The following is a 24,922-nucleotide window of genomic DNA, read 5'->3' on the forward strand; positions in this document are numbered from 1 at the left end:
AGGTTGCTCAGAGAAGCCGTGGCTGCTCCATCCCTGGCAGTGCCCAAGGCCAGGTTGGACAGAGTTTGGAGCACCCTGGGCTAGTGGAAGGTGTCCCTGCCCATGGCAGGGGGTGGAACGAGAATGAGCTTTCAGATCCCTTGGCACCCAAACTATTCCATGATTCTCTCACTTGGGTGCTGGGGGATGTGGCTGCCTCTCCCCTTTGGCAGGGACAGGGGGAATTTCTCAGCTCCGTGTTTTGGGGGCTGTGCTCTTGCTGCCTGCGTGGCACTGAGGCTCTCCTGGTTGTACCCAGAGATTGTGCCCTGCTCCCCAGAGCCTGTGCTGGCTCCAGCCTGTGCTCTGCCCTCCTCCTCCTCAGCCACAGCTTGGGCTCTGATGTGCTGAGTGAGACCCAGACATGCTGCCACCTCTGCTGCATCTCCTGAGGGAGCCTCTGGCCATCCCAGCTGCAGGAACTGGCCATTCCTGGGTTTCTTGTCTGGGATCTGTTGGCCACCGTGGCGAGGGGACTCTGCCTTGGCAGAACGGGAAGAGGAAAGGTTGATGTCACCTGGCTGATGCCACTTCACTCTTTGGCATTGCCTGCCCCAGCCCAGAAGGGGCAGTGGGGCAGCCAGCCAAGGTCCCCAAGTCGATGGGGGACAGCAGGGTTTTGTCCCCAGCGTGGGAGAGGGGCTGCCCTCCGCACACCCCTCTCCATCCCACCCTGTCTGTTCCCATCCGTGCTCTGCCTGGTTTTTTCCTTGCTCCTATTTTAAGCACATGCTCCCGTCCCGCCGTGCTCTGTGGCCGTGCTGGGTTTGTTTCCAGTGTCTATTAAAAGACAATGCCCAGATGGGAGCACTCGTAGGAGGGCTGGGCTGGGCTGGGCTGGGCGGCGGGCTGGCTAATTCAGGCTGGTAACCCTGTGCCGCCGCCTGGCAGCCTGGAAACATCCTGTTTTGGTTTCTAAAAACTCCCTGGGCAGCTCTGAGCTCATCTGTGCTGAGGAGGGCAGGGACCAGCCCCATCCCGTGCCAGAGAGGTTGCTCCCAGTGGCTGGTGGCACCTGCCTGCTCCTCTCTGGCCAGGGCTCTGGGGACTGTGCTGCCTTCAGCCTCACCGTGGGGGGACCTGTGGGGAGAGGTCCCAGCCAGCTTTTGGGAGGTGCGTGGTACCGGTGTGCCCTGCGGAGCCCCGGCAGTGAGGAGCCCCCTTCACCTCCTGATGGGGGAAGAGGAGCCTCTTCTCTCCCCACGGATGCCCCATGTTGCTGGGTGCTGGGGGCCAAAGCAAACCCCAGCACGGAGCCGTGTCTGGGGGCCAGCTGGGGTTTCAGGGAGTTCACTGTCTGAGGAGCCCCTCCCGGAGCCCCTGGCTGGGGCTGCCCTCCTAGGGGTCTGTGACTCACTCAAGTGGTCACAGCAGCTCCTGCTCTGCCCGTGGCTCCCATCTAATCTGTTTCCAACAACCGTCTCCTGCTTTCCCATGTCTCCTCCTGATCCCAGCCCTGCCATGAGCCTCTCCCCAAGGAGAGCAGCTTTGGAGTGAGTGGGAGGGTTCCAGTTGCTGGAGCTGCTGAGAGTGGCATGACTGATCTGTGCCCTGTTGCTGCCAAGCTGCTGTCCCCTCCCAGCACCAGCTCTGAGACTTGGGGACAGTTTGTGGGTTTTGCCCTTTTAAGGTAGATTTTGGCTGGGTGAAACTGATGTCCTTTTCCCTGCAGTCTCTACCCTCTGTGGTTGCTGCCTGGGCTGCCAGCCTGGGTGGAGGTGCCTGGGCTTTGCCTCTGCTCCTCAGGAGCCCCAGATTTGGGATGACAGCATCTCCCCTCCTGCCCTGTCCCCCTCCTCACTCACAGGAATGAATTCTTAAGGTGAAACGCTGCTTTTTCAGGAATGCCTTTGTCCTGCCTTGGGTCCCCTGGATAGTCCCAGGCAGTGAGTTTGCTTGGGGGAGCTGCAGGTGCTCTGTCAGTAAAGGCTGGGCTGCCCTGGCCATGGAGAACCGTGGCAGGTGAGCTCCAGGGTGGCAGTGACCCCCAGGAGATGGAGCAGCTGCACCTGAGCTGGTCACAACTCGTGCTGTGATTTCAGCTCTCACCTTTCCTGACTGTTTGTTCCCTCCTTTTCTGGAGGCCACAGCTGTCCTGGGAGCACCTTCCTCACCTGCCTCTGTGGGAGGCTTGGAGCCAGGCACAAGGCACTGGAGAGGGTCCCCACCATGGCGCAGGACCCGGGGCTGGTGTGGGATCTGCTGGGATCTGCAGGGGTGGATGGAGCAAGCTGGGATCCACTGTGGTGAGCAGGTGTCTGGCTGTGAGCGTCCAGGGCCCTTCCTTGGCCCGTAGAGTGCCCACCTGTGAACAGAGCAAGGTGGTGTCACCCAGGTGACTCCTCCATGGGTCTCTGCCACCAGCAGGTGTGTGCCAGGACTGTGGGCAGGTCTGAGCAGGCAGCACGAAGCTCCAGGCACTGCCCTGAGCCGAGGCACGGAACCATATCCTGGCCTTTCCCAGGGGACACCGGTGGCTGTGCTGGGTGGCTGTGCTGGGCTGTGCCTCTGCTGCAGCAGAAGCCCGGGGTGAAAAGGCAGGAGTGGCGTTTTCCATGTGATGTCTCTCACCTCCTGTGCTCCCTCCCTTGCAGGACGCACCGCCATGCGGCCGGAGCAGCGCGGGGAAACACGGGGAGCGGAGAGCAAAGTCCCAGTGCCAGGAGCCGGCACCGGCAGCAGGCCAAGAGCTCACAGCACACCAGCACGGCCACCAGCATGGCCAACGGCACGGCCACCAGCATGGCCAACGGCGTGGCCAACGGCACGGCCACCAGCACGGCCAACGGCACGGCCACCAGCATGGCCAACGGCGTGGCCAACGGCACAGGTGACCGGCGCTCGTGGGAAGTGGGGGCAGAGCTCAGGGATGATCACTGGGGAGAAAATGAGTCTCTGCTGAGATTCACAATGCATCTTGTAGTGCCTGGGAATTTTGTCCCCGTGATGGGTCTCATTCTGTCTCTTCTACAGAGCATCTGTAGCTCTTCAGTCTCCCTTCCATGAAGGTTTATACTCCTTTTTTCCTACAATGTTTCTAAATGTTTGGGCTTCCCCTACAGTTTTTTACATTTCTCAGCTCTAGCTCCTGGAAATATGTCTGCATCCCTCACTCCTTTGTTCCTTGTTCGTGGGTTTTTATAAAGCTTTTGCTTTACCACTCCAGCCAGGGTATCTTGTACCAAAGGTTCTCCTCAGCTGGGCTGCCAGGTCTCGGGGTTTTGGTATCTAATAAATATTCCTCTAACAAATTCCCTTTCATGTTTTTGCTCTGCATTTTCCTCCTCAACAGTTTTCTTTGTAGTTTTCCTTTGCTCTATCTCTCCCCTTTTCCAAAGGTTCAGTGGAATCCAACAACGTTTAGCTCTTTGCAGTGCTGCTGACTTGTGGAGCCTGGGTTTCACTCTGCCTCAGGGGAGATGCTGTACCCACTGTTTTGGAGCTCCTGCTCATTCCTGAGTTCCCATCTGGGTTGCAGCATGTTTCCAGAAGCAGAAGAGACCCTGGGCACAAATGCAAAGTACCTTCTCAGGATGCAGGCGCTGGCAGTGGTTCCTGGAGGGGTCTGGGTGAAGCAGGTGCTGCCTTTGCTGCAGGCTGGGAGCACTGAGAGTGCCGTGCTTGGGTTGTCCCCCTCCACTGCTCACCCGGCCTTGGCGCCCTCCCCGTGCTGACCTCCTGCCCTCTGCCTTCGCAGTGAACGGGGACGCCGTGGCTGCCGTGGACATGGACGAGGACAGGCCGGCAGCAGGGGCCAGCGTTCCGACCCCGGCGGCGTCCGGCACGGCCGAGGGCTCCTCTGCTCCTGCCCCTCCTGCCCTGAGCGGCTCCAGGGAGGCAGAGGAGGCGGCCTCGGGCCCCAGCGTCCCCCCGGCGCGGGCAGCCGTGCTCGCCCTGGATGCTCTGCCCCCCGGGTAAGCTCTGCCTCCCGGGTAAGCTCTGCCTGTGGCCCTCGGGGAGTGGGACAGGAACCAAGAGGGGCACTGCTGTGTGCTGGGAGCAGGGGCTGCTCGAGGGAGGGAAAGTGCTGCCCCAGGAGCTGCTGGAGGTGCTGGTGCTCAGCAGAACAGGGAGGGCCTGGGGCAGGTGCTGGGGATCCTGTGCCCCTCGCCTGGCACAGCCAGTGCTCCCTGTCCTGCCCAGGATGCTCTGGGCCGGGGTCTGGCCTGTGCCCACTGGTGTTTGGGGCACTGAACTGTGGGTGGCATCTCTGTGCCTGTGGAGCAGCAGAGCCCTCGGCTCTCCCGGGGCTGCTCAAGGGATCAGTCAGAGGAAAACGCCCAGGGGACTGAGCGTGGCTTTTCAGGGAGCTCCCCCTGAGCAGGAGGGCATGGACATGCTCTGGGGCCACCACAGAGGCATTGGCCACTGCTGGGGACACGGGGACAGGACCCTGGAATCGTGGTGCTCATTCTCCCTGGTGCGGATGCTTCTCATCCTCCTCCTCCTCCAGGGGACATCGGGAAGGGGCTGGAGGGGAGTGGGAGCTGCTGGCTCGGGGTGGGGGCAGCAGTGGGGGTCTGGGCTCAGCCCCCAGTGTGCTGCAGCTGCACCGTTCTCCCCGTGTGTCAGAGCCCTTGAATTCTGGGCGGGGGGTGAAATGGCTTGTGTTTGGGATGAAGGGAGCTGTTTATTTTGCTTTGGCTGAGGCGATGCCTGGAAGGTCAGGGCCCCGCTCGCGTGTCAGTCACAGGTAATTAGGGTTAACGGCTCACTGTGCCTTTATGCGGGTGTGTGAGGGTTTCTGTTCTCCTGGCCTGGGCGCTTCCTGTTTCCAGGCAGCTGGAAAAGTCCAGTGCTCTCAAAAAGGCCTTTATTCCAGCCAGAGCTTATGCCCCTTTCTGCTCCTACCAGGTAGACTGAAGGTCTCCTTTTCCCCACCTGGGGTTGCAAACAGGCTGTTGTTTCTTTGCCGGGGCGGGGAAGCCTGCAGATAGCTCCGGGTTCCGGAGGCTGCAGGCACTGCTTTCTAAGGCACACCAGGCTGGGTTTACCTGGCCCAGCCAGATGGAAAGGTGGCCATGTCCTCCTTGCCCTGTGGAGCTCACACCAGAGAATCAGCGTGTCAGAGCAGGGAGGAGAGTCAAGCTATTGTGCTTTGGGAGCTGGATGGAGAGGAACATTGAAGGGGTAGTGAGGCATTCTCCAGGCTGAGCTCCTGGAATGTGGGTCTCTGGAGACCCCTTTGATTAGCACCTTCTGTGCTGGCTGGGGGATCTGTAGGGGGAAAGAGGGCAGCATGAGCTGCGCTTGCTGTGCTGGCCTGCGCAGGGGAGACCAGAGATCAAGGGCTTCCCAGGTGAAGGAGGGCAGGGAGCTGAATGCATTGAGGTCTCCACCGTGCGAGCCCTTCCAGGGAGCTGCCAAGCAGGTCCTGGGCTAGCGGGGATTTGCTGAACTGGGATCGCACAACGCTGTGTCCCCGGGATGGTGTAAATGAGCTTCTGGAGTTCTCTTGAGCCCTGATCCAGGGAGGCTGGTTTTTGGCGGGCTCACCTCACCACGGAATTATTCTGACTGGTGGTTTGGGGCCCAGCTTGGGAGATGGGGATGCAGGAGAGCCCCTTGCTGGGCTTGCTGTGAGAGCACTGCAGGGCCCATCGGGGCGGCTCCTGCTCCGCCACTGCGGGAGCAAAGTCCCCTGCAGAGCTGCCAGGCACGTCCCTCCCGAGCCCTGCCCTGTTCTCTGTCTCCTTCCTTCCCTGGGAACGTGGGGAGCATTCACTTCAGCCTCTGGAGGGTGGCCCCAGCCTCCCTGCTCGTTCTGGGCTGTGACAGATGCTTGGGTTCATGTGGGGATCCTGAGCGATTTGCTGTGCCCAGATCTCTGTGTCTCAACATCTGCACCAGGTGTGGTGGCTCAAAGGCATCCCTCACACAACTGGGAGTCTGTCCTAAGGCTGGAGAGGGCTGGAAGGAGTTCTGAGTAATTCCAGCCCGACAGTGCCCAAAACCTCCTTCACATCCTCTGGGCAGTGTTCCCCTGTGGAGCCGGGAACGTGTGTGGTGCCCGAGGCCTCGGGGGTCCCAGCCTGGGGTCCCAGCTCTCCTGCTGGGCTTTCCGGGAGGATTGGCAGTGAGGGGGGGGCCCGCCGGCTCCTGCATCTGGATCGTGTCAGGGATGATCCCGCGTGGGACAGGCGGCCGGGGCGGGGGGTGCGCGGCGCTGCCTTGCCCGCACAAAGAGGTGCTTTATGCTGCCTGGCAGAACCCACGGGCTGTGGTTTCTTACGTAAGGAGGGCGTTTTGTTTGGACTGCAGGGTTGCCTCAGCTCTGCCACTTCCCAGTGCCTGTGGCTCCTTGCATCCATGGCCATCAAGAGCCTGTGGGCAGCTGGAGGAGAGCTGGCAGGGATTGGCATATTGGGTGCTTTGTGGTGCTTGTGGGGCGAGCTCCCACCGTCCAGTGCTCCCAAAACCATGGATCTCCCGTGCTGGGGGCCGTGTGGAGCTGGGCAAGGTGGTCTGAGAAGGATGGGTTGTCCCCAGTGTCCCCATCTCTGTGTGGCAGCAGTAACCACGGTTCATGCCCACTGGCTCACAGGGTGAGCCAGCCCTCAGCAGATTCACTCCTCACATCACCCAGGAGCTGCTGGTGAGCAGCTTGTGAGCTCATCAGGGTTTTCACAGGGGGTGAGGTGGGGACAGGGAACATCAGGCAGTAGCTGCCACCCCCAGCAGCTCTCCCCAGTCCCACGTGGCTCTTTGCAGTCCTGAGTGCACCCAGAGGGATCCAGAAACCTGGAGGAATTCTCATCATGGGGACTCTGGTCTCTATAGCCATAGGAATGGTACCTTCCGAGTCCTCAGAGCTGTATGGATGAGAGCATCTGTTGCTAATGAGACTGGAGGAGCTGTCCAGGGCAGTTCCACTGCCCTAAAAGTGCCTGGACACCTTCTGTCATCCATCTCATGGGGCAGACCTGCTCATGTCTTAGGACACCCCAGCTGTGCTGATTTTCTCTTTAGAGATTTCATTCTTGTTTTACCTGTCCTGGTGCTTTTATGCTCATGAAGCACCACGTTCATGGTTTGTGACCAGGAAACCAGGTGGTGTCAGGGTGCAGCCCCTCACCCTGATGGTGCAGGGGCACAGCAGGTCGTGCCTTGGACTGTCCCTCAGGGATCCCCTCTGGTGTCTCTGCCCTGTTCCGGGCAGGAGGAAGGTCCAGTGCTGCTGACTGGAAGCAGTATGTGCAGGTGTTGCATTGGCTCCGCAGAGGCTGCAATGCAGCTGAGCAGTGTCACTGCAGCTCTGTGGCTGTGGGGATGGCATTGCTGTCCCTGGAGCTGTGGGGCTGAGCTGGGATGAGCCCCGGCTTGGAGCAGCTCCATCCCCAGGGCTGCCTGCTGCCTGCCAGCCTGGGCTGGCTCCCCTGCTGCCGCACAGAAGCTGGTGTATTCATTTCCTAGAGCTTTTTGTGGTGATTAATTGAGACAGATGATTGAATGGGGAGAGAGGCCTGTGGGAGCAGAAGTGTGGCAGGAGAATATTTTATCTGTCAGCAGCTGCTGGCTCGCCTCCTCTGCTGCAGGATAAAAGCTGACACGAAAGCACGGGCTCCACAGAGCATTTACCTTTGCCAGGGTAGATTCATGAATGAAATCACACAAAGAATGGTTGCAGCTTGGCCCTGTAAAGCCAGGCTTGCTGTCACCTGGGCTGTCCTCAGGGCCACCCAGCCCGAGCGCCGTGGCCACACGCGTGTTTAAGCTGCAGCTGTCAGCAGCAAGCCCAGGGCTGCCAGGGAGGGATCCCAGCCCCAGCCCCAACTCAAACACTCCCCTTTGAAGATGTATTAAGAGAAACCAAACAAAAACATCAGAAACAGGGCATAAAACTGACCTTCTGTGAAATCCTGTGCTGACCTTTCTGGGGGAAATTAGGAATTTATGCTCCTGTTATGCCTGCTGAGGAAGCAGAGTGCTGCAGCCCCTCTCCCAGTGTTCCCATCTAGGAGGCCCAGTAGGTGCCACGCAGAGCTGTCAAATACAGGCTAGAGTGCCAAGGCTGTGAGGGGCTGGGCTCCCTGACCCAGCAGGGGCAGCTCTCGGGATGTTCTTGGTGCCAGCAAAGACCACCTGCCTCATGATTTTATTGTCCCTGCAGGTGGGAGCAGCGGGAGCTGCCCAATGGTAGAGTCTACTATGTAGACCACAACAACAAGACCACGACGTGGGAGAGACCCCTTCCTCCAGGGTAAGGGGCTCGGGGGCTCCAGGCCTTGGCTCGGGCGCTGTCTTGGAGGGATGTTCATGGCATCCTGGTGGGAGCTCCACTGGCGTCCCAGCATCCTGTCAGGCTTTGTGTGCCCTTGCAGGAGCTCCCGGAGGAGTTACTCATCCTTTGTATTTCCTTTTGGTGGGTCCTTGTCCAGAAGAGCCCTTTAGGTGTGAGAGCAGTGGTTGTGGAGCGGGGCACGGAGCCCTCGTGCCGGAGGGTGTCAGTCCGCAGGACCCGAGCGGCGTGAGCCACACAGTGACCACTTCCTTGGGTGCTTCCAGGTGGGAGAAACGCGTGGATCCTCGAGGCAGGTATTACTACGTGGACCACAACACCCGGACCACCACGTGGCAGCGCCCCACGGCCGAGTACGTCAGGAACTACGAGCAGTGGCAGTCGCAGCGCAACCAGCTGCAAGGGGCCATGCAGCACTTCAGCCAGAGGTTCCTGTACCAGGTGAGAGCCGGGCGTGGCGGTGCAGGGTCTCACCTGCCTCTCCTGCCGGTCTCACCGGGGCTGCCTGGGAGCCACGGGGCGGGGAAGGTGCTGGCTGGGGTCTGTGCGAGCTCAGAGCACAGCCTGGATGGGAGCTCACACACTCTGAGCTGCCTGCAGAGGCCTTGGGGGAGTGACTTGCTTTTTATAAACCGGCTTGCATGGCCCTGAAGGCTGGTGGGAGGTGTCCTCAGCAGCCTGTCCCCAAGGTTTCTCCAGTGCCAGTGTGACCAGCCACACATTCTCCTGTGGCTCCCCTCAGACAGGCCTTGCTGCTGACCTGTGGGGCTCAGAACCTGCTGTCAGAGCTGAGGGAGCCGTGGGAGCCTGGTGTGTAGCAGGACAGGAGGCTCTGGGGCCTGAGCTCGTCCCTCCCCAGGTCTCTGTTGGGCTGAGGACAGTGTGGCTGGGTCCTGGAGCTGCACACCTGGGGTGCAAGGGGAGAGGGCTGCAGGAGCCAGGTGCCGGAGAGTGCAGGGAATGTGCTGGACTCCAGCATCCTCCTGCTTCCTTTGCTGCTTCCCCCCTTTCCCGGTTTGGGCTGAGTATTTGCATTTCCTTGCTCAGGGAATGGTCTCAACCATTCTTTTCCTGGGCAGGGACCACACCTGTCCTGGCCATACCTTTGCCATGGATGTGGCTGCAGGGAGAGCAGTGCTTGGGAAAACAGGGCCAGGCTGGAGCAGTTCTGCCTCCTGGAGCAGCCATCCGGCCCCACGCAGGGGTGAGCCTGCTCCAGTGCCAGAGGCAGGTGAACAGCTGTGGAGGGAAGGTGGGCAGCGTAGAGGGACCAACTTCTCACTGACTTTTACCTCCTCAGAGAAAGCCAGGAGTCCCAGCTGGGACTGGAGTGAGCTCAGGGCTCCATCCAGGAGCTCAGCTGCTCTCTGGGACGGGGTGTAGTGCCAAGTGCTGTCTGTGTAGGACCCAACCAGGGCCACTCCCGGGGCTGTGGGAGCAGCTCAGCCCCCTCCTCCCCCTGCCTGTCCCTCCCTGGATGTCTCTCTAACCCCTCCAAGCCTCACAGGCAGAGCTGGACCCCCAGTGCTGTGCTGGCCCTGCCTGCACCAGGGGCTCCCCTGGGAGGGGCTCCACCGTGCCCAGCGGGGCTCTGGCTGTCCCTCCTCCCTGCCAGCGCCAGCCTTGGAGCTGCTCCAGGCCCTGCCACTCGCCCTGGCCACGCTCTTCTGCCGAGGGAGGGGCTCGGGCTCCAAATTTAGCCTGATGAACGATTGTAGTTTTTGTTTCGAGCTCTGCTGCCAGCAGTGATGGCTCCTGGTCTGCCTCCTGCCCCACCGGGGCTTTGTGCTTGACTTGCTCCAGCATCCCTCTGCCCTTGCTGGAGGGCACGGCAGGGGGGAGATGAGCAGTGGGGCAGAGCCTGGGGCAAGGCACAGTTTGGGGGGCTGGGGTGAAGCCTGGGACTGCTCCCCGCAGATGCCCCAGTGCCACATCCTTCGCACAAAGCGGGCAGGTTGTTCCCGGGGGCTGTGGGGAGCAGCAGGGCTGCCTGCAGCTCTGCCCTGCTAGCTTTCATCAGCTGGTTTGAGGCGCCAGTGAGGTGGTAGCCCTGGACACGACTCGGCTGTCTGTGTGGGCAGCCTGTCCTGGCAGGGAGTGGACACTGCCCCGAGTCCGAGCTGTGCTGGCCACGCCAGTCCTGCCACGGGGGGTGGGTACAAGAGACAGAGCTCGGAGGGGCACAGAGTGTGCCAGGCCATCCTCGGGGTGCTGGCTGCTGTACCCACCCAGGTTTTGGTGCCTTTCTGGGAGTGGGGGACCCTGGCACCCCGAGGGTTCCGGGCAGAGGGCCGGGTCTGGCAGCGGGTGGCATTCCCTGGGCCCAGGTGACTGGGATCCATCCCGGCGCGGGAAGCTGGGACACAGCCCCCCTCCAGCAGCGGGGTTTGTACCTTTCGGGTAACGACGCGTTTCTCATTTAGCCATTAAAAGCACTTCCAGGCCCCCTCCTGCCCTGGAGCCCGGGGACCCTCCATCCCCGGGGAGCCCAGCGGGGCCGGGGCGGGGTTTGCCCCGCGGGGCAGGGCAGCATCCCGTGCCCTGTGCCGGCCAGCCCCGGCCCGGAGAAAGGGGCTTTGTGCGGGGCGGGCGGGGCGGCGTGCGCGGCCAGCGCGGGCGCGGAGCGGCGCATCCCGCACCCCGCGGAGGAGGGGGCCGCCATCCCGCCAGGAAGCGCGGGGCGTGGACAGCGCTTGTGGGAATGATTTCATTGGAAAGGCCTGCGATATTTTTTCCCCTCTTGTGTGTGGTTCTTGGAGGAGGCTGGAGGTGTATGTGCAGGGGACGCTGGCGCAGCCGAGCAGCCGCGCACGTCCGGAGCCCTCCGGGCAGTCCCGCTGCCCTCGGCCGGCACAGCCCCTGCCCCGCTGCCCCTGCTTAGGCTGAGCTTCTGGGCTTTTTTTTTTTTATTTGTTTTTTATTTGCTTTTGCTTTTTTTTGTTTCTTTTTTAACTCCCCTTGAGTGTGCAAGTTTTTTTTTAGTTCCCTGGGAGCTGTGGGCCAGGAGAGGCGAGTGGAAGCGGGGCTGGCCGGCTCACCTCCGTTCTTCTCCCAGCCAACCCGGCTCTGGGGTTTATTCCGTGTTTTTGCTCTCTCTAGTCCTCCGGAGCCCCGTCCGACAATGATCCTCTGGGGCCCCTTCCTCCCGGCTGGGGTAAGTACTGCACTGCCTCACCTGCCCCTGCATGGCCCCCAGGGGACACTCCTGTCACCCGCAGCAGGACCCTGCCCATCCCGCGGGAGCAGGACCTGCCAGCAGCTCCCTCGCTCCCATGCCTGGCGTTGCTGGGAAGGGTGAAGGGTGGCCAGCGCTCCCTGTGCTCGGCTGCACGTGGGACTGGCTCTGCCTGTGACTTGCACGATCTCTTTTGTGAAATTCAGCTTTTTTTCCCCTGCCTTCCCCTTTTCCTGGAGGAGTTCCCAGCCTCTCTCAGCTGCTGAATGCAGAAGTGCTTGTGATTGTTCTTTGGATTGGGGAAGATCCCCAGCTTGGTGGTGGAAGTCCTTGCTTGTCCCTGGACCCCACCTCTGGCGGGCAGGGTTCTTCCTGCTGCCGTGCTGCCTCGCGGGGTGCTCTGCCTGGGTCTGGAGCAGGGCTGGGAGCTGGCAGGAGCAGAGCTGCTCGTCCCCAAATGGCCCAAGCATTGTGTGCTGGGACATTTTGAAAAGTCCCTGTGCCACCCCCAGGACAGAGAGATCCCCTCCATGGTGAGAACATCCTTGGAGAGGGCAGGCTGGGATGCTTGTGGGTGCAGCTGGGCTGTGCTGTGCCAGGGAGAGCAGGAGAAGGGTTAAAACTGGGAGCTTGGAGCAGGACAGAGGGGCCAAGGCTGCTCAGGCAGTGTGCAAGGGCAGTGTCTTGATGGGGGCGGTGGTGGAGCCCGTGCTGCGTGTCCCCCCTCCGTCAGCAAGGAGAAGGGACCCATCCCCAGTGCCAGCTGGGCAGGCACAGCCCCGCGGGGTGGGGATTCCAGGATGGATGGGATCCCTAGACGCAGTCCTGGCCGTCATTTGCGGGCTGCTGCCCACAGTCTAGGAGTGAGATGGAGCGAGGGGCTGGCACCGGCCAGAAGGGTGACAGGGAGGTGACAAGGTGTCCCTGCCTGCGTGGTGCAGGGCTGAGCATGGGGGAGTGACGCAGCACATGAGGAGGTGCAGGGCACACAGAGTGCCAGGGGGTGTGTGCAGGGGTGTCTGGGGTGTTGCTGGAGCTGTTTGGTGCCTGTGTGCACGCAAGGAGGGTGCGTGTGTTCACACGCGTGTGCACTGGAGCGAGGCCGTGCAGGGAGTTTGGGAAGGCACCTGTGGATCCGTGTGGAGGGATACTGCCGTGTCCCAGGAGGGGCTGCGTGTGTGCCACGAGGGTGTGTGGCTGAGCACAGCCCCTTTGCTGGCCTGGCAGTGCAGTGGCAGCGCTGGCCTCTGCCCTGGCACCTCCTGCACGCTGGCCCTGCCGGGCTGAGGCGGCTCGGGCACGCGGAAGGAATGCGGGGTTTGTCCTGTCTTTTCCAAACCAGCCAGGGACGTGGAATGGGGGAGCTGACAAATTTCCTGTGAGCTGGGAAGGGGAGGGCTGTTCCCAGGACGCCGGCTAACGCTTTCTCTCCCTTTTCTCCTAGAGAAGAGACAGGACAATGGGCGAGTGTATTACGTGAACCACAACACCCGGACCACGCAGTGGGAAGACCCTCGCACGCAGGGGTAGGCGGCCGCGGGGGGAGCAGGGTTTGGGAAGGTGCAGCTCTCCAGGGACCTGGCCTGCACTGAGGCCGTGTGTCCCACACATGGAGGGGGAAGCTCTGACAGTGCCGTGGCCGGAGTGCTGCCCAGGCAGGACTCCTCTGCCGGGCTGTGGACAGTCGCTCGCCAGTCCCATGCCATGAATCCTTCCTTTTGCCTGGCACAGAGCTGTAGTGGAGGGGGGGCTGCCCAAAGGGCCTGTCTGGTGAGCCCTTCCTTGCCAGCAGGATGATCCAGGAGCCGCCGCTGCCGCCGGGCTGGGAGATGAAGTACACGAACGAGAGCGTGCGCTACTTCGTGGACCACAACACCCGCACCACCACCTTCAAGGACCCGCGCCCGGGCTTCGAGTCTGGGTAAGCCCCGAGCAGCGCGTCTGGGGGCTCGAGCGGGCTCTGACCGAGGAGAGCTGCGCCCCAGTGACCCTCATCCCGCCTGGCTCCTGACGGGGGCTGCTCAGGGGAGGCACGGGGTGTGACCCAGGCCCTGCTGCTTTGGCAGGAGCAAGCACGGCGGCTCCCCGGGCGCGTACGACCGGAGCTTTCGCTGGAAGTACCACCAGTTCCGCTTCCTCTGCCACGTGAGTAGAGCTGCTGTGGGCAGCTGTGCGGGTGCCCTGAGTCCTGTGGGCAGGTGTGGGTGAGGAGAACCACGCCGGCCTCACGCTGCCTTTGCCCTGCCCGCAGTCAAACGCGCTGCCCAGCCACGTGAAGATCAGCGTGTCTCGGCAGACGCTCTTTGAGGACTCCTTCCAGCAGGTAGGGAGGTGCTGGGGCCGTGGAGCTGGCCTGCAGGAGTGCAGCTGGCCTGCAGGAGTGGAGCTGGCCTGCAGGAGTGCAGCTGGCCCCAGCCATGGTGACACCGCCCTGCTCGTCCCCAGATCATGAACATGAAGCCGTACGACCTGCGGCGCCGGCTGTACATCATCATGCGAGGGGAGGAGGGCCTGGACTACGGTGGCATCGCCAGGTGAGCATGGCCTGCTGGGTCACAGGGCCGTGCCCTGCCTGTGTCCTGTGGGCAGCTGCACTCAGGGCACCCAGCCCTTGAGCGGAGGAGTCCAGGGGCATTCAAATGAGCAGCTGGCTTTTAGGAGTGGTGGAACACCCTGAAAGCATTGCTCCAGCCTGTCCCTGGCAGTGAGAGCACAGGGGACCCAGCTGGGGCTCCCCTGCTGCCCCCAGTTGTCAGGCAATGGGCTGAGTGGCCTCGTCTCCCTGCAGCAAACAGGCCCTGGTGCTCCCAGACAGTCAGCGTGTGCCAGGGCAGACAGGGTGTGATGTGGTTTCTGCAGCCCTGCCGCTGCCCTGGGATGATGTTACCACAGGGCATGGGCTGCGGCTTGACTGGAGGGGGTCCAGTGTCCCTGTGAGCCCCCTCTGGCTCACCTGGGACGTCTCCTTGGAGCTGGGTTGGCATGTCCCTGCCCGCTGCCACCCCACGCTCGCCTGCTGCCCTTCGTGGGGCTGCTAGCCCGGCTCCTGCTCCTGCTCCACCTCTCTCCGTGTCCTGCCAGTGGTTTTACCCTATGGTAGGTTACGTCATGCTGTTCTACCACAGGGTAGAACCACGGACAGGATGCCGGGGCTGCCTCCACGTCTGAGGATTCCTGTCTGCCTGCACGGCCGGGGCAGCAAAGCAGGATGGTGCTGTCCCGAGCTTGGCGTGGGGCTCCCGGGGCAGCGTGTGCAGAGGGACTGGGTGCACTCGGGGGAGTGTGTGTGTGGGACGGCCCAGCTGGGACTGTGTGTGGCACTTGCCAAGGTTCCCGATGCTCTGAGTGGGGCCTGCAGCAAGCTGTCATCTCCAGAAACACTTCACAAACCCCACACAGCACCCCGGGGAGGGGAACAGCCTTACCCAGTCACACCAGTGCCCAGCACCTGCCTGGCACCCTGAGGAGGTGGGCACCTGCTGGTGCAGGGACACGCACTGTCCCCTCCCTGAGCTGCTTGTCACTGTGTTCCCCTTGTCTCCTTGCAGAGAGTGGTTCTTCCTCCTGTCCCACGAGGTGCTCAACCCCATGTACTGCCTCTTCGAGTACGCAGGCAAGAACAACTACTGCCTGCAGATCAACCCTGCCTCCTCCATCAACCCCGACCACCTCACCTACTTCCGCTTCATCGGCCGCTTCATCGCCATGGTGAGAGCGGGGGGATGGCACCAGGGGTTTGTGTCCCCCCGGGAGCAGGGGACGGGGTGGTCAGCAGGGCAAGGGGCAGCTCCGTGTGCCGCGGCTGTGCTGGGCTCGGCACCGCTGCCCTCCCTGAGCCCCTTCTCGCCCATGTGTGGGTCAGTGGGAGATGAGCCTTCAAGGGGGTGCTGTGGGGTGATGCATTTTAAATCCACGGAATGGCTGTGGGGCCAGAGCCCCAGGCCAGAAACCTGGTTTCCCAGGAGTTGTGGCGGGGATGGATGGCTCCAGGTCTTTGGCTGTCACCCCAGGTGCTGTCGGGTCTGCAGCTCCAGGGACTATTTTTAGTCCCAGCAGTGTGAGATTTTCCAGCTGCCCGAGCTCCGGAGCAGCTCCTCCCGTTCCTCTCGGATTGCTCAAGGCCAATGTGCCCGGGCTGGCAGGGGGGCTGCCAGGGCTCCCCCAGCCCGGGAAGGGTCCCTGGCCCGCAGCCCCGCGGGGTGTGCGCGGAGGCGGCTCCGGCCCCGCTGTCCTGCCCTGCCCTGCCCCGCCTCGCAGGATACCAATAAAACCCCAGACTATTACTCACCGCTGGGCCATTCTAGACAAGCGTCTGCATTATTTTTGGCTGCCTTTGCCTCGGGGCTCCTGGAAGCCAGGGATTCAGGGAAGCCACAGCACAGCTCTGTTTAAACAAGTGCTCTTAATAGAGCTGTGAGGGGAGAGGGAGATGCAGTGGAATTTGCTGTGGGGAGGGAGAGGGGCTGCAGCCCACCCGGCCTGGGAAGTGCTGTTGGGGCAGCCACCCTTCCCCTCCACGTGTGCCAGCCAGGAGCAAGTGCCGTAGCTCAGGAGCCCCTGAATGAGTCCCTCCTGCCCCGTGGCTGCCCCAGGGTGGAGCATTGTCTTGCCCCAGGGCTGCGTCCCAGGGTTCCCCGTGACCTGGTGTCCCTCCCTGCCACAGGCTCTGTACCACGGGAAGTTCATCGATACTGGCTTCACGCTGCCCTTCTACAAACGGATGCTGAACAAGCGCCCGACGCTGAAGGACCTGGAGTCCATCGACCCCGAGTTCTACAACTCCATTGTCTGGACCAAGTGAGTGCAGGGCTCTCCCCACAGCCCCTCACTGCTGCTGGGTGCCTCCGCCAGGAGTCACATCCCGGTGTCCCCCGCAGGGAGAACAGCCTGGAGGAGTGCGGCCTGGAGCTGTACTTCATCCAGGACATGGAGATCCTGGGCAAGGTGACCACCCACGAGCTGAAGGAGGGTGGTGAGAGCATCCGTGTGACGGAGGAGAACAAGGAGGAGTACATCATGTGAGTGGCCGTCCCAAGGGTCCCGTCAGGCACCCGCCCCCAACGGCTGCAGGGGTGGGACCGTGGGGCTTGGGACGTGGCCGCTTCCCTGGGCTACGTGGCCTGTGACAAGCCCGGGCTGGCGCGGCCGGCCGAGCTCTGCTGCGGTCTGGATTGCTGCGGGCTGGGCAGTTGCCAGTACTTTCAGGAAAAAGGAGAGGGGAGAGAGGCTGAGGCTGCTTTCCCATCCCATGGCTGTTCCCCCTGCCTGCCTGGGGGCTGCCAGGGCCAGCTCAGCTCCAGCCAGGGGATGTGGTTTGCGCCCCTGGAGCTCCTAAGGCCGCTGTCGGGGCTGAATGCCGCTCACGGGTTTGGGGGCAGAGACAGAAACCCACCAGTGGGAATTGAGGGGAGCCCTGGTGCTTTGAGGGAGCCCCTCTCCCATTCCCCACACTCCTGGGGCCCTCCCTGCTGGTGGGAGGGAGGGATGCTGGGGTTTCCCCGGGCCAGGCCAGCGGTGCTGGCTCTGTGCCGACCCCGTCTGCCTCCCCAGGCTGCTGACGGACTGGAGGTTCACACGGGGCGTGGAGGAACAGACCAAGGCCTTCCTGGACGGCTTCAACGAGGTGGTGCCACTGGAGTGGCTGCGCTACTTCGACGAGAAGGAGCTGGAGGTGGGCTGGCACCTGGGCTGGGGGTGTGGATGGGAAGGGGCACGTGGTGACCCCGCTCATGCTCTGTGCCCTTCGGCTGATGACAGCACTGTTGGGTCCGGGGGTGGCTCGTTGGGTCCATTGGCAAGAGAACGTCCCATTGGGTGGGAGGAATTTGCACCAGACACCTCAGTGCTGGCACCTGGGCCGGGTGAAGGCTGGCACCGGAGGGGTTGGCGCTCAGAGCGTGGGCACAGGGCCCCGTCTGTCCCCTACTGAGTGTCCCCTGTTCCCAGCTGATGCTGTGCGGGATGCAGGAGATCGACATGAACGACTGGCAGAAAAATACCATCTACAGGCACTACACCAAGAACAGCAAACAGATCCAGTGGTTCTGGCAGGTCAGTCTGAGCCCAGCTGAGGGCCTGGGGTGCCCTGGCAGGAGCCATCCTGCAGGATGGGACCAGGATCCCACTCAGCTGCTGCCTTCCTGCTGCAGGTGGTTAAGGAGATGGACAACGAGAAGAGGATCCGGCTGCTGCAGTTCGTGACGGGGACCTGCCGCCTGCCCGTCGGGGGCTTTGCTGAGCTCATCGGTGTGTCCTGGGGGGTGGCACCTTCCTGTCCCTGTCCCTGCCCCACACAGAGCTCAGGCAGCACGTGAGCAGGAAAGCAGCTGTGAGGTCTGAGCACAGTGCTCTGGTGTTGTGCCATTTCCCCTCAAGTTCCTTGGCTGTGACCAAAGGGCCCCACCAGGGTTAACTTTGCCAAGCTGGTTTGTGATCTCAGTCTGATTGAGATTGGATTTCTGATTCAATTTTGATTCTTGTGAGACAAAGCCTCTTTTTCAGAAAACCACAATGTGGTTCCACTCCTCCTTTAATTTACTGCTTTTTGGGGCCTATACCAGCCTTTCCCTGACTTTCCTGACATTCATGTTAAGCCAAACAGCTTGCTTAACCCACCCAGTTGTTCTTGCTGGCATATTAGCTTTTTCCACCCCCTGGAATCTCTCCAGCATTCCCACTGTGTTAAAAAGCCACCTCATTGACTCAGACTTGCTGTGCCAGGCCCTTTAAAACTCTTGGATGGACTCACACAATCCTGAGGGTTTACAGATCAATGAGTTTTAGCACTTGGTATGGAACCGTCGTGCTCAGAGATGGTGCTCTTGCCCCTCTGTGCCGTGAACCTGCTTTTTGCTTTCTCCTTTGTTTATTGAACATCCTCCCTGCAGCCAGGCAGGGATTTCTGCCGTGGATTTATGCTCTGTGTGACCCTGGGACTGTAGGGCCGTGGTGGTGGATCTCAGCGTGTGTGGGAGGGGTTTCTTTTTCAGCTCCTGGTCGCGTAAAGAGAGCTTTGCTGTGCTCTTCATTAACAGGCAGCAACGGGCCGCAGAAATTCTGTATTGATAAAGTTGGCAAAGAGACGTGGCTGCCGCGGAGTCACACGTGGTGAGTGACTGCCCCTCGGCCTGGCCGCAGTGTGTGGGGACAGGGGGACACAGGGGGACCTCTGCGGGGCTGCACGGGGCGCTCCATCCCATGGGATGGCACTGCTGCTCCGGGCCCGTCCCAGCCTCAGCTCTCTCCCCAGCTTCAACCGCCTGGATCTCCCTCCCTACAAGAGCTACGAACAGCTGAAGGAGAAGCTGCTTTACGCCATCGAGGAGACGGAAGGGTTTGGACAGGAGTGATGGAGCTGTGGGGTGTTTCCGGAGCGCTGCCGGCCGGTGCCCAGGGCCGAGCCCTCCCCGGGATGTGCACGGGCCCCTGTGGACACTGTGGCTTTTGTTCCTGGGCGAGCTCTGCACTGACTTGGCCCTGGGGGAACAGGGCTGTGTTTCCCTCCCTAAGGAAATCCGAGGTGTGATGGAGAGGAGGACACAAGGGCTTGGCTTGCGAGGGCTGGCGCAGAGGGGCTGGGGGGCAGCACAGGGGGCACCGGGGCTCCCCAGCCCCCTCCGCAGACACAGTTTCGTGTTTGGTAGATGCTTTTCTTCCCCCTCGTGTTTTCTGCCTTTTCATGGCATTTTGGTAGTGGCCGGTGAGGGGGAAAATGGCTCTCAGATTGACTTCTGGGCCCCATCCTGCACCCAGCATTCAGTGACAGGGACCCCCGAGACGATGCTTCTGAGGGGCTCTTGTGCACCATCTGAGCGCCAGGACAGCCCCTTGCCAGGCCCGATCCGCAGCCACTGGAGCCAGAGCCCGGCGGAACGTGTCCCTGGCGTGTGTCCTGATGTGCAGCCCGTGGCCCCCGGGCAGTTGTATTTAAATGTGGTTTCTGCTCGGAGCTGGTGCTCCACAGCAGTCCTGGGGGCTCCGGGCACTGCCCTGCCGGCCTTCGCTCGGATCCTGGGTTCTGCCCACACTCCTGTGTTCCCTCTGCAGTGTGGAGGGCAAGATCACCTGGCTGTCACTTCTGTCCCTCCCCGTGCGTGCGGGCGACAGACCCGGTGTGTCTGTGTCCGTGGGCCTGTGGAGACGGGGCCCTGCCACGGCTCCGGGCTGGGAACCGGCCGGTTCCGCACGGCCCCGCCTGCCCCGCGCGGCTTCGTGTGCAATAAACGACAAAGCAGCTGCCGAGGTGTGCCTGTGTCCTGGGTCCCCGCGCGTGTCCCGGGTCTGCGCCTGTCCTGGGTCAGTGTGTGTCTCCCAGGGTGGGGTCTGTGCAGGGCTGGGGCTGCAGGACCATAATGGCATCCGGAGCTCAGCACTGGGATCACAAATCCCATGGATTTTGTCCCTGCCTGCTCTGTGTCAGTGGTGATGGCCCCAGTGTCTCCCCAGACTCGCAGCCTCCTGCAGCCCCTAGAGCTGCTTGGTCCCGGCCAGGGGTGACAGGGCCACCAGCGCTGTCCCCAGGGAGGCACCGAGGTGTGACAGCAGTGACAACATCCCAGCTGTGCCACACCCGAGGGGCTGGGGCACAGAGCCAGTTAAACACAGGGATGGCTGTGGTGCACAGAATTGGCTGATGGCAAAGGATTAGCCCTGGAACATGGGAATACGCTCAGTGAGAGCAGAGTGTGCGTGAGCTGAGGCCTCAACACCCCCACAGCAACACTGGGGAACAAGTGCTGTGTAACAGCATAATCAAATCAAATCAAAAGCCTCCACATGGCTCCCCGCAACCCTGCCTGGGTGAGGGGAAGCAGAGTGCTGAGCACATCACATAAGACCCCAGCACCAGGGATTTAGTTTACAAGATTTTTAATTTACAAATAAAAAAGCTACACCTTTTACTTCTTCTCCTTTTTCTCCTCTTTCTTGCCATCGCTCTTCTCCTTGTCCTTCTCCTTCTCATCTTTCCTCTCCTTTTTACTTTCTTCTTTCTCCTGTCCTTCCTTCTTCTCCGCGTCCCTGTTGGCAATCTTGTTGTTGATGAGGTTGTGCAGGGCCACAACGGAGCGGATGAGCGAGGCCAGGTACACCACCACCATCTGGTCGTTGGTCTTCAGGTAAAAGGCCTTGACAAACTCCTGCAGGTTCACGTCTGGGAGCAGGTTGAAGACGTCCTGGAGGTGGTAGATGATCTGGTGGTTGATGGGGAGTTTGCCCAGGGCTACTTTCTCTAGGTAGCTCCTGATGTCCAGAAGCTTGGAGTTCAGTCCCTTCAAGCCATGGACCTGGTTTGTGATCCGCTGGGACAGCGTGCCCACCGTGGTGTCCTTGATGTCCCTGGAACCCAGAGAGAATCGGGATTAGAACCTCGCCCTTGGGACCTTTCAGGCCGTGTGAGCAGGGCCCAGGGCTGATGGCACCCAGGCTCCCAGGATTCGTGCCGCGCGTGCGACGCGCTCCTCGGGCAGCGGCACCGGGAACACCACCTGGCCCAGGACAGCTGTCCCCTCACCTCAGCAGGTGCTCCACACCCACTTCCTCGGCCTCCTCAGCACCGATCTCGCTCGTCACGTGCTCAAAGGTCTTGGAGGTCGGGGTGCCGTCCTAAAGGGACACACAAACGGGGGATTTTAGCCAGGGGACGAGGGATTGCACCGAGGAAACCAGAAAAGCAGCCCTGCACAGGCTACAAGGGATCCGAGAGGAACAGCTCTAGCTGGGATGTCCTTGATTTAATCAGGGTCACTGACTGCCCAGCAATCTCTCCTGCTCTGGCTAACTTCCCATTTCTGCATTTTGCTGCTCTGTGCCTGGAGGGAGAAATGGAAATTCTAAATATCACAATTATTTCTCTCTTCCCTGATCCAACCTCGCTGCATTTTGGGAGAGCAGCTCCTGCTGTGCAGTGGAGGCCTCAGAAAGGCAGAAAGATCCAGTATTTTGTATGCATCCAGAATTAATTTAAATGCAACAATTACAGTGACTCACTGCTGGGTGTTGTTTGTCTGCGTGGGGCTCAGCGAGGAGTGAGCTGCTCAGGGCAGGCCCACAAACACTGGGCACTCCTGGGAGCACCTGCAGCCAGTGACACCCACGAGTGACAGCCTCCAAGAGCTCCCAGCTGTGACTGTGACACTTCACAGAGGGAACACTCACATCATGGACCTCCTCCACGGAGATGTAGGCTTCTGTGGGCAGCCCCAGGTCCTTTGGCTTCACATCAATGATCACCAGCACCTTGGGGAGAAAGAAAACGTGCAGGAAACTGGATTTCAGTCAAGGAGCAGGAAAAAATACCCAAGCCAGCTCCTCCCTCCTCAGCACCAGCACCAGGCTGCTCAGAGGCGTAACCTCAGGCACTGAGACAGTGATTCAAAAACTCCTGATGCCAGTTCCTCAATCACTTTACAGCTGTGGCACCAGCACAAAAAGTGGGGGAGAAGGCTTCCCAGATGCCCCTTTTAGGGAAAGAGAGGCAAGAACAGCCCCACAGGCCAAAGGTGGCCCCACTTACAGAGTTGGGGCAGTATCTCTTCATCAGTTCGTTGATGGCGATGTCGTTCTTGTGCAGCTTCGGGCCCGTGTGGTACCACCCCACGATTCTTTCTCTGGCTGAGCAAAAGCAGAAAGGATTTGGAATCAGGACTGGGGGAGGGCCCAGCAGAGAGACCTGGGCAGAGACTGGATGGGATGATGGAGGGTGGGAGCCTGATCTGTGTGGAGCAGAGGGAAGTGGATTACAAGGCCATGGCTTGAGCAGTGTTCATCATCGTCACTGACCCACAGCTTTTCTCCTGGCCCTTCACTGGTAATTAACAGCTTCTGTTAATTGTGTGGCTCTCAGGGTCTGACAGGCTGCACATCTGCCATCTCGAGATGCACGTCCCGTCCCTGAAGTGTTCAGAACCGTGTGGATGTGGGACACGGTTAGCGGAGAACACGCTGATGGTTGGACTTGATGATCTCACAGGTATTTCCCAACCCGAAGGATCCTGTGATTAAAAGGATTTCCCTTTCCCACAGCCCTGAAAGTTTTTGGGAGTGTATCCCTGACTGTCAGAAGACCTCAACTCACCATTGACCTTCTTAAACATTCCATACATGTTCTCCAGATAGTCATGGTCCAGGAACCACACGGTATCATCCTTGTCATCCTCATCAAAAGGTACTGGGAGGAAAACAAAACACCAGCGTTAAGAATCCAACTTCCTGAAGTAAAATGTTTATTGAAATGCTCTGGATCTGGGTATTTTTGGCTGCTAAAGGAGAGTGAGGTTTACTTAGGGGTGTTGACAGCAGTTTGCATTTGTTGTTGGTATGAGGTGATTTGTACATGGATGGATCACGGTTTCTTTAAAACTCTCAACACAATCCATCCACGAAATCATTCAGCGGCTTTGGAGAAGGGCAGGACACCCCAACTCACCTGCAAAACTGTTGGACACATCCAGGATCTTCTTCTGCCAGGAGCCCAGCAGCACTCCAACCACTCGCTTCTGATTTCCCACCTTTCCTATTCTAAAAGGAAAAACGACTGTCAGTGCCTGCCACAAACGGGGAGAAGGGGCCCCCAGCCCGTGTCGGAGGAGACACAGCGGGGGTGGAAGAGGGGGACTGTGATTGTGCTGTCACTGCTTGTGTTTACAGCCCCAAAAGGGCGTTCCGCTGCCCTGGAACCAAAGCCCGACCCCAGGGACGGGCCGATGTCACTCACGGGGGACACGACCCCGACACCGGCTGCGAACAGCGGGCAGCGACCGACCCCAGTGTCACCCACCGCGGGCTCGGCCGCCTCCTGGGTTTCGGGATTTATTTCTGGCTCTAAAACCGCTCGGCATCGGCGGCAGGGAGCAGAATTAGGCCCCGATCACCCGGAGTGCCGCAGGGCCCGGTCCCCTCCCGGCCCCGGGACCCTCCCGCTCCGCCGGCTCCCCTCCCGGCCCCGGGCGCCTGCAGGGCCCCGCTCCGGCCCGGCCCCGCTGCCGGCCCGGCCGTGACTCAGCGCCGCGGCGCCGCTCCCGCCCGGCCGCACCTGTTGAAGTGATCGACGACGCTGAGCAGCACCAGCGGGTGCACGACCACCCTGTCCACGGCCAGCTCCGGCATGGCGCCCGCCCGGCCCGGCCCGGCCCCGCTCGCTCCGACCGCCCGCGCCCGCAGCAGCCCCGGCCGGCCCCGCGCCCTCAGCCCGCCCCGAGCGCCCGGCGTGCAGCGCGCGGGGCGGGGCCGGCCCCGCCATCTTGGGAGGGCGCGCTCGCCATCTTCGGAGGGGATTGGCCGCGGCGCGACGGGCGGCCGCCATGCTGGGAAGGGAACGCGGCCGCAGCGGCACGGCGCCGCCGCCATCTTGGGAGGGCGCCGCCGCCATCTTGGGCTGCGGCGCGGCTCCGCCCCGAGGTGGGGAAAGGGCGGGGAGGGGCGGCCCTCAGCGGCGGAGCCCTCCCCTTCCCCCTCGGTTTTCCCCCTTTTCTCTTTATTTCCCCCCCTTTTACCTTTATTTCCCCTCCTTTTCTCCCTTCCTCACTTTCTTTTCTTTTTCCCTCCCCTCTCCCCCCCTCTTTCCTTTTTCCCTCCCCTCTCCCCCCTTTCTTTTCTTTTCCCCTCCTCTCTCCCCCCTTTATTTCCTTTTCCCCTCCTCTCTTCCCCCTTTATTTCCTTTTCCCCTTTTCCCCTCTTTCTCACCCCTTTCCTCTCTTTTTCACTCCTCTCCGCTCTTTCTCCCCCCGCTTTTTTAACTCCTCTTTTTCTTCCCCCACTTTTTAAAACCCCTCTTTCCCCTCCTCTTTCCCCCTCATTCCCCCATCCCTCCCCTCAGTGTCCCGGGCCCTCACGGGGCCCCGCGGCGCTCCCCCGGGAGATGCGGCTGGCGCTCGCCTTTCCCCGGCTCAGGGATCTCCGAGGCCTCTCCGGGAGGGAAGAATCCCCCGGCTCGCCCTCCCGGCCCTGCCGTCCCGCACGGGGCTGAGTCAGAGCGCCCAGCCCGGGTTAATCCTCGCCCGGTGCGCCGCTGCTGCCCTGCGACCCGGCCCGGGGCAGCGCCGCGGTCCCGCGGCCTCGGGGACGGCAGGAACCCCGCTACCGCAGCCGCAAAAGTCCACGAAAACACGTGGAAATCTTTGTCAGTGTTTGGTTTCTTCCCAGGGACCGTGTCAGGTAAAGCCGTTCAGCCTCTCAGATTTTTGTAGAGGTTTTTGCTGCGTGTAAAGGAGAAACAGGCTCAGGTGAGACTTCGGAGAAGGGTTTGTGCACCTCAGGGGCAGCAGCTGACACAGAAGTTGTCTTTCACTCTTTATTTCTAGCAAAAAAAACCCCAAACAAACAAAACCAAACAAAAAACCCAAAACAACAACAACAACAAAAAACAAAACAAAACAAAAAAACAACCACAAAAAACCACCAAAACCCAAAAAACAAACAAAAAAAACCAAACCAAAACAAAAAAAAACCCAAAAAACCCCCCCAAAAACCCA

At 61.0% G+C, this 24,922-nt stretch overlaps 2 protein-coding genes across 4 annotated transcripts in view; one reads left to right on the forward strand and one right to left on the reverse strand.

Moving 5' to 3' along the window:
• WWP2 (WW domain containing E3 ubiquitin protein ligase 2) overlaps window positions 1–19,692 on the forward strand; it is a 30,525-nt gene extending 10,833 nt beyond the window's left edge. Inside the window, exons 7-24 of one of the 3 annotated variants that reach the window (XM_038147781.1) lie at window positions 2,634–2,869; window positions 3,737–3,953; window positions 8,150–8,239; window positions 8,545–8,719; window positions 11,378–11,432; window positions 12,898–12,979; window positions 13,243–13,374; window positions 13,520–13,598; window positions 13,705–13,776; window positions 13,899–13,987; window positions 15,002–15,161; window positions 16,117–16,250; window positions 16,331–16,471; window positions 17,004–17,124; window positions 17,400–17,504; window positions 17,603–17,699; window positions 18,488–18,560; window positions 18,703–19,692. In XM_038147781.1, coding sequence (XP_038003709.1) covers window positions 2,634–2,869; window positions 3,737–3,953; window positions 8,150–8,239; window positions 8,545–8,719; window positions 11,378–11,432; window positions 12,898–12,979; window positions 13,243–13,374; window positions 13,520–13,598; window positions 13,705–13,776; window positions 13,899–13,987; window positions 15,002–15,161; window positions 16,117–16,250; window positions 16,331–16,471; window positions 17,004–17,124; window positions 17,400–17,504; window positions 17,603–17,699; window positions 18,488–18,560; window positions 18,703–18,802 — 2,158 coding nt within the window. In that variant the 3' untranslated portion in view covers window positions 18,803–19,692. Of the gene's footprint in view, window positions 1–2,633; window positions 2,870–3,733; window positions 3,954–8,149; window positions 8,240–8,544; window positions 8,720–11,377; window positions 11,433–12,897; window positions 12,980–13,242; window positions 13,375–13,519; window positions 13,599–13,704; window positions 13,777–13,898; window positions 13,988–15,001; window positions 15,162–16,116; window positions 16,251–16,330; window positions 16,472–17,003; window positions 17,125–17,399; window positions 17,505–17,602; window positions 17,700–18,487; window positions 18,561–18,702 lie in introns of all 3 variants that reach the window. The other 2 variants (XM_038147782.1, XM_038147783.1) reach the window with 2 other exon arrangements.
• A 612-nt stretch (window positions 19,693–20,304) lies between these two features.
• On the reverse strand, window positions 20,305–23,715 carry PSMD7 (proteasome 26S subunit, non-ATPase 7). Its single transcript, XM_038147802.1, has 7 exons — window positions 23,485–23,715; window positions 22,879–22,970; window positions 22,528–22,620; window positions 21,967–22,064; window positions 21,609–21,689; window positions 20,965–21,056; window positions 20,305–20,789 (listed from the first exon to the last, which is right to left on the reverse strand). The coding sequence occupies exons 1-7, from the start codon at window positions 23,556–23,558 to the stop codon at window positions 20,351–20,353; spliced, it is 969 nt and encodes a 322-aa protein (XP_038003730.1). The 5' UTR covers window positions 23,559–23,715; the 3' UTR covers window positions 20,305–20,350.
• Between the last annotated feature and the right edge of the window lie 1,207 nt (window positions 23,716–24,922).

Source organism: Motacilla alba, chromosome 11, assembly GCF_015832195.1.
Source record: "Motacilla alba alba isolate MOTALB_02 chromosome 11, Motacilla_alba_V1.0_pri, whole genome shotgun sequence".
In the NCBI taxonomy this organism is placed as follows: Eukaryota; Metazoa; Chordata; class Aves; order Passeriformes; family Motacillidae; genus Motacilla; species Motacilla alba.

Bases quoted from the DNA above. Each gene is read 5' to 3' on its own strand.
- PSMD7 (XM_038147802.1), bottom strand. From the start codon at position 23,558: ATGCCGGAGCTGGCCGTGGACAGGGTGGTCGTGCACCCGCTGGTGCTG. The intron at 22,971-23,484 runs GTGCGGCCGGGC...TTTTCCTTTTAG, and splicing joins GTCGTCGATCACTTCAACAG to AATAGGAAAGGTGGGAAATC. The intron at 20,790-20,964 runs GTGAGGGGACAG...TCTGGGTTCCAG, and splicing joins GGTGTGGAGCACCTGCTGAG to GGACATCAAGGACACCACGG.